Source organism: Thamnophis elegans, chromosome 1, assembly GCF_009769535.1.
Source record: "Thamnophis elegans isolate rThaEle1 chromosome 1, rThaEle1.pri, whole genome shotgun sequence".
In the NCBI taxonomy this organism is placed as follows: domain Eukaryota; kingdom Metazoa; phylum Chordata; class Lepidosauria; order Squamata; family Colubridae; genus Thamnophis; species Thamnophis elegans.
In genome coordinates, this window is record NC_045541.1 from 84,795,915 (window position 1) to 84,808,319 (window position 12,405).

Consider the following 12,405-nt stretch of genomic DNA (forward strand, 5'->3'; position numbering starts at 1 on the left):
CAAGAATCATAAGGTACAACACTTAATGATAGTCATAGGGTATTTCAAACCGAGTGTCGAGAAGACGCATCCTCTACTTCTGGCTTGGATACGTTCTAATCTAAAGCGTTCTCCACACCTATTGAAAGAGGCTCTCAGCAACGCCGTATTGTTACATAAGCCGTTTTGTTTATTGGAAAAGCCTGTCTAAAAAGGGGGGCGGGGCAGAGGGTGCGTAGCCTTGGCATTGGCTTGGAGGGACCTTCACTCCGTGCAACACGTGGCTAAGATGTCCCAGCTTGCTGAAATTCCACGGGTAGAATTTGGAATCCGGACGCCGAGAAGGAAGCGGGAAAGCAGCGCCACCGGTTGAGAAGAACCGACCAATCCGACTCTCCAATGGCGTGACAAGCAGTTCCGGCCTCCTATAAAAAAGGAGGGAGAAAGCAACTACGGCGTTCGGAGGTTGGACTAACTGTGTTGACACTTAGCCACTGGCTTGGGAGGGGCCGGGAGGAAGGAATGTGGTCCGAGGGGCTGCTGGTGGGTTTAGTTACCGGCGCGGCTCTCCTCTTCCTTGTGCTGGCGCTGGTGGTGAGGCAGCTGTTGAAGCAGAAGAGACCCGCGGGCTTTCCGCCTGGTCCGGCAGGGCTCCCTCTCATCGGCAGTATCCATTCCCTGGCCGCGGAGCAGCCTCACGTCTATATGAAGAGACAAAGTCAGCTGTACGGGCAAGTAGGTTCGGAGGGATCGTGGCAGATCAAAGAGGGAGCCGGCGGCTTGTTCGCCACTCGCATCGCAGCCTTTTCATGCTTTCTGCGATCAGCTGCACGCCGCATAGGTTTGGACGACAACTCCCATCCCTGCTTATCTTTTGACTTTGCTGATATGATGGGAGTTGTTTTGCAGCATATCATAGGAGGATGCCCGGTTTCGGTTTGAATCATACTATGGAGAAATCGGGCTACTGATCTTTATCGAAATTGTTGTTTCTTGTTTCTTATTATCCCAGAAGCTGAAAGCAGTTGTTGCAAGGACAAGCTTAAAATGAAAAAAAAAATGAAAGAAAGACAAGCTTAGGTTATTATGTCCGTGAACTTTGGGACATTTATATGACTCTTTAGCTGGGGGTGACAAGAGTCAGAGGGAATTTCAGTAGTACACCGTGCAGTCTTTTTATAATTAACTTGTTGGTTCAGCAGTTGGTTCTGAATATGTCATTTTGTAAATGTTGGTACACACATGCCAGAATGTAATTTCTTTGTACTTTGCTTCTTTATACAGGCAGTCCTTGACTTATGGCCACAATTGAATCCAGAATTTATGTTGCTAAGTGAAAAATTGGTTAAGTGAGTTTTGCCCCATTTTACGACTTTTCTTGCCCCATTTGTTAAGTGAATCACTGCAATTGTTAATTTAATAACACGGTTGTTAAGTGAATCTGACTTCCCCATTGACTTTGCTTGTCAGAAGGTCACAATTGGTGATCAAATGACCCCGGGACACTGCAAGGATCATAAATATGAACCAGTTGTCAAGCATCTAAATGTAAATCATGTGAGCATGGGGATGCTGCAACAGTCATAAGTGTGAAAAATGGTCATAAGTCGCTTTTTTGTACCGTTGTAACTTTGAATGGTCACGAAATGAACTCTTGTAAGTCAAGGACTGCGTGTACTCAATGTGAGAGGCTTAATAGACTATGGTTTGCTTTGTGTAGTATTTCAGTAATAAAACAGAACACTTATAGACCAACCACCTGTTTCAATAAATTGTCCTCCAAACAGATTTGTCCAGTATAAATTTAAAAGTGTCAGCTGCCGAGTTTTCTAGATTTTTTAAAAACAAAATCCTATTTTCTTTCTGTTAAAGTATGCAACAAGGGTCAAACATCTTTTCTTCTCTGCTTATGCTTTGAATGAACATTTTAAGCAACCAGTTGAAAGCTTGGATACAGAGTTTTGAGGCGGAGAAAAAGTCAAAATAACTTTTTACTGGAAGGTAAAAACAAACAGGAAACTCACTGTGTAGTGTGCCTGTGTTTGTATGGTGATAGTAATCTTAGGCAAAGAGAGGATCAGCGGATTATCTGTGGAATTTGGAAAATACAAATGAATGAGACTATTTGTTAATATATCTTTTATATGCAGTTTTTTTTATTTCTTAAGATTTTTAGTCTTGATCTTGGAGGCATATCAACTATTGTACTGAATGGCTATGACGCAGTAAAAGAATGCCTTGTTCAGCAAGGTGAAGTTTTTTCAGATAGGCCTTCTCTGCCTTTGTTCAAGAAGCTGACTAAAATGGGAGGTATGTCTATTGTCATTGGTGATTTTTTAAAATAAAAGTTTATTGTATAGCAGAATTGTTTTGAACTCTGTCTATAATCTTATCTTTTATTTTGAAAAAAAAACCTAGTCTTGAATATATTTTGTTTGCACCCTGATTTGAGATGCCAAATTAGACCAAAGGCTTACAAGCAGTGCAATTGAAGTTGCTGCAGTTGGAGTTCACAGGCCAGTGAAGCTGAATCTTAACTTGAGTTTCAAATAGGTCCACATATGCCAAACAAGAGTCTGTCCCAAATATGATTCCATAACAATCCATACATATTTGTGGAACATGTGCATACAGTGGAACTTCAAGTCATGAATGCTTCTGACCACGACCAAATTGGGTGCGGGACCAAAAAAATCTGCTAAATGTTTCACTCTGTTCATGAACACATCCTTGGGTGGCGATCAGATTTTCTCTGCTGCAGCGATTTCCCGTTCTGTGCCTTTTTGTGTGTGCGCGTATGCGCAATCAGACTTGCTTCCGGCCACGGCCAAATCAGGTGCTGACCAAAGTCCTGGAACAGATTATGGTTGTGACCGGATGTTCCACTGTACTTGTGTTGTATCTCACTTCTCTTTGACATATGATTCTCCAAACTTCATAAGATACCAGTATATTGAATAAAAGAAAAATTAGCTAGATAATATGAAACCGAACTCTTTTGATAAAACTGTAATACTAAAAGTTAAAATCCTGTGGATAGGTAGAGAATGAAGATAGGTGGAGAATGAAAACTTGGCAGCCAAGAATAACCAGAATGCAAACTTTCAAGCTAAACAGACATTGTCAATCCTTCTGAGGTCTTTACACCTTAAACCTTTGGGCTATTGGACTTAAATGGAAAACCTCTATGGATTCCTAAGCCAAAATTGCCCAAAGGACAGAGATACCAGAAGCCAAACCACAAAAAACAAAAAGCCACAGTCTTTAACAGTACAGCAAAAGGCAACAAATTGATGATCATGAAGAAAAAAAGAGGAACAAAGATATTGAGAACACATGGCAGGAAATTAGAGTCATATACAAGTCACAAAGTTGTATAAGTTGGGCCAGCCCCAAAGGGTCACTAGCAGATTGGGTAGGTTGTGGATTCATATGAAGAAGCAAAGTTAAGGCAAGCAAACACTTTTTCTTTTCAGAAAATGAATAACAAAAGAGACTCTTCAGGCTGGGTGTTTCTGATACTATGACCAAAACTGCATTCTGTTTCTGTAATATGTGGTATCTCACTATGTGGTTACATAAGAACATTAGTGTAGAAACTCTTCTCTAATTAGTCCTCAAGTAGAATCTACTTTTTCTCTTTTTAATGGATGCCATGTAATTGGCTGGCATTACTGAATTATGGTAATGTATGATTTTAATACTATTGTCCTCCTGTATATTAAGTGATTACAAGTGTTGTTTCAGGTGCATTCATTTTTCCATATGATCCTGTATAGCTTTTTGATTTTTTAAAAACGGGACTACCTTGTAGACATAGTTTAAGATAATTATTTAATGAAATAGATTTCTTCATTGAAAATGTCCTTTTGGAGGGGGGGACTTTATGATAAATTTGTTATGGTAACTGCTTAAAGACGCCCATTCTCCTATACTCAGAGACCTTCTTGTAGATATAAAGATAGATACAAAAAATTGAGTCGTTGAGTAGAGTAATATGATTTGTGCACTTAATATTGAATCACAACATAGAAATTATGTTCCCAATAGTTAGTAGTTTACTATTTTTGGCAAAAACAAATTCTGTCTGAAAAAATAAAGAAAGGTAATAGATGATAATATAATAAAATTATAACAAATAATTATGAATTATGAGTTAATTATGAATTAAATATATAAATATGTTGCATGTTTCAGGTTTGCTGAATGCAAGATATGGCAGAGGTTGGACAGAGCATCGCAAATTAGCAGTAACTAGCTTTCGAAATTTTGGATATTGCCAAAAGTCCTTTGAAAGCAAAATAGCAGAAGAATCGGTTATTTTTCTTGATGCCATTGATACTTACAAAGGCAAAGCTTTTGATCTAAAGTACTTGATAACAAATGCTGTTTCAAACATTAGTAACTTAATTATTTTTGGAGAACGATTTACCTACGAAGACACTGAATTTCAGCATATGATGGAAATATTCAGTGAAAATATTGAATTGGCTGCCAGTGCTTCAGTATTTTTATACAATGCTTTCCCATGGATTGGAAACTTGCCTTTTGGAAAACATCAACAACTTTTTAGAAATGCTGCTGAAGTCTATACTTTTTTACTACACCTTATTCAGCGCTTCTCGCAGAACAGGAAGCCTCAAGCACCTCGGCATTTTGTAGATGTATATTTAGATGAAATGGATAAGAATAAAAATGATCCAGAATCTGTATTTTCAATGGAAAATTTAATTTTTTCAGTTGGAGAACTTATAATTGCTGGAACAGAAACTACAACAAATGTTCTAAGATGGGCAGTCTTGTTCATGGCTCTTTATCCTAATATCCAAGGTAAGTAATATGCAGTTGTTATGATGAGAGGTTTGCATGGAATGATAAGTAAGAACATCATTTTTCTACTAATACAATTTATAACCACACTGTAGCCCACATTCAGCTTAAAGATTTGGGAGAGTTTCCCTAAAATTACTGAAATTTGGATGATATATTAAAACAGTGACCTGTCAAATTATTGCACTGGTGAGGTTATTAAAATTGGGCTTCTTTGGCCACTATTAATCAGTTCCTACTAGTATTTTAGGCATGTGGTGGCTCAGTGGCTAAGACGCTGAGTTTGTAAATCAGAAAGTTCGACAGTTCGAATCCCTAGCGCTGCATAATGGACTGAGCTCCCGTTACTTCTCCCAGCTTCAGCCAACCTAGCAGTTTGAAAGCACGTAAAAAATACAAGTAGAAAAATAGGGTGGGAAGGTAACAGCGTTCTGTGCGCTTTCGACGTTTAGTCATGCCGGCCACATGACCACAGAGACGTCTTCTGACAGCGTTAGCTCTTCAGCTTTGAAATGGAGTTGAGCACTGCCCCCTAGAGTTGGGGAACGATTAGCACATATGTGCAAGGGGAACCTTTACCTTTACCTTACCTTACTATTATTTTGGAGAATAAATTTCAATTAATATTATTTGACATAAATTAATGGCCTTGTATACTGAACCTGACATACATACATACATACATACATACATACATACATACATATATACATACCGTATTTTACGGAGTATAAGACGCACCTTTTTTCCTCTAAAAAGAGAGCAGCCTGCCCCATTGTTTATCAAGGGGAGCTGTATGGAGAGGGTTTCCTCCTTTAAATTCTTGGGAGTGCTTATTAGTCAAGATCTCACCTGGAAAAACAACACGTCTCTGGGATTGGAAAGGCCCAACAGAGACTTCATTTCCTTAGAGCCTTTGGAAAAATCAGGTGGAACAACAGCTGACGACCTCTTTCTATCGGTCCACATAGAAAGTGTCCTCACATATTGTGTAACAGTATGGTAAGCTGGTTTAACTGCTGCGGACAGGAAGGCCCTACAGAGAGTGATCAATTTGGCACAAGAAACCATTGGTTGCCCTCTCATACCACTGGATGACATCGCCAGATCTCGCTGCTTTAGCAGAATAAGGAAGATACTCAGAGATGATTCACACCTGGTCAATGTCTCTTTGTACTTACTTCTACCATCGGGCAGAAGACATCAAAGTATAGCCAACCGAACAAAGAGGTTTAAAGATAGTTTCTATCCTTGGGCTGTCAGACTTTTAAATACAACTACAATCACTCCATGCTAGTTTTTTTTTCTTTTTTCATTTCTGCTAAAATTTTGCACTAGTGAGGTTAAAACCAATTTCGTTGTATTTAAGTACAATGACAATGAAGGTTATACTTATACACCAAATACAGCATTTTTTGCCTCCTAAAGCCCCACCCCTTAACCAAAATGGCCATGAGTAGCCTTATGGAGGCTTTCAGAGATCTCCTGGGGGCTGGGGAGGGCCCCCCCCACCCGCAGTAGCACTCTATAAGCCTCCATATGGCTATACATGCAATATTTTTCATAAAAGGGGGCATTTTTGTGAAAAATGGGCCATTTTTGCTTGTTTTTTGTCCCCCCCCCACCCCCCAGGAGCACTCTGTAAGCCTCCCCCCAAAGGCTATGCATGCCTTTTTTTAAAAAAACAGGCCCGATTTTGTGAAAAGGGGTGCAAAACCCCCCCCCCCCTTTTTGGAAAGTGCAACCCCCCCCCTTTTTGGAAAGCTGTTTAGTTAGTGTGGTTGATGAGAATTACATTGGTCAAATGCTGTGCCACCACAAACAAGTCTTAGGTGCTACAGGTTTCAGCAATTTCCTTCTCTAGCACATGGGTAAATACACCTGGAAACATCTACCTACCTACCTACCTACCTACCTACTCTCTCTCCCCCCCTACCTATCTACTCTATCTCTCTATTTCTCCCTCTCTATCCCTCTACCTACCAACCTACTTACTCTCTCTCTCCCACCCAATCTATTGTATTTCTCTCTATTTCTCTATCTCTACTCTCTCTCCCCCCACCTACCTACTGCATATCTATCTATCTATCTATCTATCTATCTATCTATCTATCTATCTATCTATCTATCTATCTATCATCTATCTATCTATGTTTCTCTCTCTCCCTTTATCTAGCTACCTACCTAACTACTCTCTCTCTCTCTCCCTAATTACCTACTGTATTTCTCTCTCTTTCTCTCCTTCTCTAACCCTCTATCTACCTACCTCCTTTTTAAAAAAAAAAAAGCCTCTTCAAAACCTGGGTGCATCTTATACTCCGGTGCATCTTATATTCCGAAAAATATGGTACATCTTCTTGCCCTACCTTGACATATAGCAAAACAAATTCTGACAAGCACGAAATGGGTGCAGATTGGCTATGTAGGCAACTTTGTATTTCTTTCTTGATATGCTAAGAAGAATATACAGAATAATATGACAGAAGGAATATAGAATTATAATCCTTACTAGAATATAGAATAAATCTATTAGGAAGCATCAAATTTGGTTAAGATATGATGAAGTATTTGAAATGTTAAAGAAGACCTATGACTGTTATAAGAGTACAGATGATATGTTGTCAGATGGTTTTTCTTGTTAGGACTAAAAAAAATGTTGAAAACATAAAACATCTTTAAAGTTGTTTACCTCAGTTGGGAGAAGTATTTGTGGATATCAACCATGCCGTAAATATTGTTTTTAATATTACTAAAATATAATATTTATAGACAAGATGTTGCTTAGGGATTCCTATATGAAAAATAGTTTGGAACAATTTCTTCTAAACAACATTTTTTATAATAAAATATACAGTTTTGTATATTTGTGAAGTAATAATAAATTGCTTTTTAAAAGGTTGTGTTGAAACACCTGTCAATAAATAAAAAAATCAAAATAATGAGATAGAAAAAGGTATACCAGACTGACACCATGTCACCATGTACTAAATAGAATGTGCTTTAATGAAGTAATATGAGGATGGACATTGTTTCAGTCCCAAGATAAAATGTGGATGAGCTTACAGTCCCTTTTGCAATAATTCTTTAATATAGGAACTGGGGAAAAACTTATAGCTTGATGATATAACACATACTTTGTACTCAAAGATTCCAGGGAATACTCCATGAAATTTTTACTTAAAAGTATTAGAGAGCTGGGGATCAAAAAGACTGAGTTTGTAGAAAGACTTAATTAATGCAAGAACACAAAACAAGTCTGGAGTCTTCAACATTTCTGAATTTTCAGCTATTGCTCAAATGTATGATTATGTTCCAGGTTGATTTTATTTAGCGGATGGCACGTATTAGCCAGGGATCTCCGAGGTAGGTTGCTGCCTTTGTGAAAGGAATTTTTTCGGGCAGTGTTATCTTTAACCGTGGGATGCCTGAATGCTGGTAGGCAATCAGGGAAGGCTCCTTTCTTGTCCCTCCGTGGTGGTTTATTCACTCACGGGAATTGAACCACCAAGCTGTCAACCTTAGCCAGTAGGCAGTTGGGGAAGACTCCTTTCTTGTCCCTCCGCAGTTTATTCGCTCACGGGAATTGAACCAATGAACTGTTGACCTTAGCAACGTGCAGACCCAGTGTCTTACCACCTGAGCCATTGCAGCCCCTCGAGGTTGATTATATAATCTACATAGAGTTTATATACATACCTGAATAGAAAGGGGTGGGGGGGAATAACTTTAGAAGTAACAGAAACAGCAGTCATACAGTTCTGTATAGTCCACCAATGTTCAAGTGACAATCTAAAAACAAACCCCCTTTGTTAATCTTACATTGAAATTTCATACGTAAGTACAAATGTTATGGTGTACATGTAATGTAGATGCTTAGATACAGTCTAAAAAGCTTTTTCTTTTAACAGGACAAGTGCATAAAGAAATTGACTTAGTCATTGGTCCCAACAAAACAGCATGCCTAGAAGATAAGTGTAAAATGCCATATACGGAGGCAGTGCTACATGAAATTTTAAGGTTCTGTAATATAGTTCCATTAGGTATTTTTCATGCAACTTCTAAGGATACAGTTGTCCGTGGTTACTCTATCCCACAAGGCACTACTGTAATCACAAATCTCTATTCTGTACATTTTGATGAAAAATACTGGAATAACCCTGAAATGTTTTGTCCTGAAAGATTTTTGGACAACTCAGGTCAGTTTGTCAAGAAAGAAGCATTTATTCCTTTTTCACTAGGTAAGCATAAAAAATGTATCCATAAATCTAAATCTGATGAGTAAATAGATAATGAATGTGATATAATATGTAACAGTAAAATGCTTTAAATATTCTGCTTTAATAAGTTTGTGTAAAAGGGCAGTTTTTATTATTAATCTGAAAAATCAGGATACTAACTCACAGGTGGTGGCAGTGCCTAACTGAAAAATGAAGTAGGATCTGCTTAGTAGAAGCAGATGGAAGATCATAAGGGTATTCCAGAAATGAAAATTGGGCTGAAAAGTTGAAAAAAAACCCCTACTTATTGCTATAACATCTACTTGAAGTCACCAAGAGCAAGCTTGATTTGAGTGGGATTTTATTTTTACCTTTGCAATGCAAGAAAACAATGAAATCTTCACTGGTAAACATTTCATGGTATTATCATTGTTTTTATTTGATCTCAGATATACAATGCAAAGGTGAAAGGAGTTTCTCATAGGTGACTGCTGTCTAATGGTTTCTTATATCTCTTCCCCCACCCTCAGCTTAAAAATTGTGCAGAAGATTTCAGTATAGTTATTTATTACTAAACAGATTTATGTATCCGCCCAGCTCACACATAATGACTCTTGGTGGTATAAAGCAATGAAAAGCCAGAATTTAAAGCCCTCAGATATTTCCAACCCACCCCCACCACAGCGGTGACAAATACCTTTGCAATCTTTTTTCATAGGTTTCCTCTTAATAATCAGTAGGTTTCATTTTTACCTTTTAAAAGGCTGTTTGTGTGGAAAGGGGAGAAATGTGTGTCAAGGATTAAACTGAACACAGACAGATTAAAGAGGTAGTCTAAGAAGAATGACTTTTCCTACCATTTCAGATTTTACCTTCCTCCTTAGATTTTTTTTTTCATTACTTCTCCTTGACTAGCTGTTACATGAAATCTTGTGGAGTATTGTGGCAGGTGTGATGTTGCTGAGTTAGAAACAGTTAAAAAGAACAATAAGCTTTGGACAACATTAAAAGCAAAGGAAAAAGAATAAACACTTTGGAAATGCCTGAGGTTTTTTTTCTGCATGTGTTTGTATGTGTGTGACCATTAAAAGAAATACAAATATTTTAAAATTTAATATTTAGGATTCTTATCCAGAATGAATTTGTATAGGTAAAACTAATCTCCCGGGGAATATTTGTTTGTTAATACGGTATATATAACAAATGGTAATAACTTACAATTTTTCAAAGTAGCTGTTTTTTCATTTTTTCAGTCATATCATGTTTCAAACAAACATCTCTTTTTGAATGAGCTATATTTTAATCTCCAAGAATTTTATGATAAGAAACTGTCAATTAACAATTGGATTCTTTTCTTAATGTTACATGTTTGTGTCATTGGTAAAACATTAGCTGGATTTATTATGGGGGAAAAAAACGTTGAACCAAACATTAAACAAATGGTGCATTCTCTCCAAAGATGCAATATGTACCAATTTTCTTACCAATTATCACAATCAGGCAAGGACTGCTGAAATTCCTGTGTAAACCTTTTAAAGTTTTACTAATGGATTATCTTCATAATGAATTATCAATGACTTGCTGAAATAAGACAATATAAAATGAATTATATTAGTTTTTTCATCTTTGGAAAGCATTTCCAAAATTAGTAGCTGAGAAGAATATCTATGAAAATTCATTCTGTTTTCTAAGAATAAGGAATATATAATTTTAAGTTATACATAATTTCATAGCAATAGCAATAGCAATAGCAGTAGACTTATATACCGCTTCATAGGCCTTTCAGGCCTCTCTAAGCGGTTTACAGAGAGTCAGAATTTAAAAATCAATAATCATTTACTCAAAAACATGCTTTTATTGATCTCCTATTTTTATATATATATATAAAGTCACAACCCCTGGTATTCCCCAATTATGGGAGGAAGCTAACTGCTTCCATTCTCTGTCCATCGGCTCGTCACAAGAGACCATCCAGACAGAAAGCCCAATATTTTACTGTTGCCTTTGTTACATTTGTGTAGTATTTGTGCTGATAAATAAATAAAGGGAGACTAGTATAGATCTATTTCAAGCTATTTAGCTCTCATCAGCTAGCCATACCCAGGTTCGAATCCCAGTAAGGGTATGGCTAGCTGATGAGAGCTAAATAGCTTGAAATAGATCTATACTAGTCTCCCTTTATTTATTTATCAGCACAAATACTACATATATATATATATATATACACACACATATATATACACACATATATATACACACATACATACATACATACATACATACACATACACACACACACACACACACAGATTCAACCTGTAAATACATAATTTGGCGTAGATTGATTCATTAGCAATCTGATTGGTTTTTTTAAAAAACAGGCTTCTATGTTTTGCTTTATTTCATATGTAGTTCTTGATATAAAAAACAAACAAACACTTTCTCTGTCTTCCCATTCCTCCCTTTCAGGACGAAGACACTGTTTAGGAGAGCAGCTGGCCAGAATGGAAATGTTTTTATTTTTTACAGCATTACTTCAAAGATTTCATCTACATTTTCCTAGTTCTTTGGTTCCAAACCTTAAACCAAAATTTGGCATGACACTGCAACCTCATCCATATCTCATTTGTGCAGAGAGACGATATTAAATATTACCATGATGGCCACAGAGGCATAGGGAAATGAAATTACATACAGATTCCATTCTTTTGCCTGGAATGAACTGGTTTCTGACTTACTGTTAAGAAAAAGTCACGAACAAGCTTTCTAAGAAGCTAAATAGAAAAAAAAGGAGTTTAAAAGAAATTGAAGTGAGAAATGGAGTAAAATCTAATTTAATCTAGTTTGATCTAATTTAACTATTCAAGTCAAGTAAGGGATTATTTCTACTACCTTTCATGGAAAGTTGGACCCCATTGGAAATCCTGAGTAACCCAAACATGACTAGATGAGCTAAATTTACTTTATTGTAAGGTACGTTAACAGAATCTTGCAAGTCTGAAAATACAAATTTCCTGCTACCACTTTTAATCATCTAATCAATTAGGGTGCATTCTTCCTACATTTCTTTCTCTTACCAGAGGCTCCACTCTCTCCTGTCTGATTGTTTCTTAGGCAGCATCTCTTTCACTTGTCCCTTAAGGTCATCCACACATTCCATTACAAAAACTGAAAACATCTAATACCTGTCATCCCCCCTCCCAAGATTTGGGTTAATGTCAGGATCCCAAGTAACACCCCTAATGAAAGGAGACTCCGAGGCTTGAGTTTCTTCAAAGTTCCATTTTATTAGAGATGTCATATTGGCACATCTGGGAAAACCCGAATCTGAAATCTTCCAGGTTTTCCCCACCCAAATGAAAGTCCAAGTCCCTGCCCA

General features: G+C 37.2%; 1 protein-coding gene across 1 annotated transcript; it reads left to right on the forward strand.

The window, feature by feature from the left end:
* Positions 1-334: 334 nt before the first annotated feature.
* Positions 335-12,185, forward strand: LOC116521847 (vitamin D 25-hydroxylase). Its single transcript, XM_032236500.1, has 5 exons — positions 335-714; positions 2,148-2,289; positions 4,177-4,809; positions 8,718-9,047; positions 11,496-12,185. Exons 1-5 carry the CDS (start codon positions 502-504, stop codon positions 11,672-11,674), a joined length of 1,497 nt encoding a protein of 498 aa, XP_032092391.1. The 5' UTR covers positions 335-501; the 3' UTR covers positions 11,675-12,185.
* The last annotated feature ends 220 nt before the right edge of the window (positions 12,186-12,405 follow it).

Excerpts from the sequence above, each read along its gene's own strand:
- LOC116521847 (XM_032236500.1), top strand. The coding sequence starts at position 502 with ATGTGGTCCGAGGGGCTGCTGGTGGGTTTAGTTACCGGCGCGGCTCTC. Across the intron at positions 715-2,147 it reads AAAGTCAGCTGTACGGGCAA|ATTTTTAGTCTTGATCTTGG; the intron begins GTAGGTTCGGAG and ends TTATTTCTTAAG. Across the intron at positions 4,810-8,717 it reads TCTTTATCCTAATATCCAAG|GACAAGTGCATAAAGAAATT; the intron begins GTAAGTAATATG and ends TTCTTTTAACAG.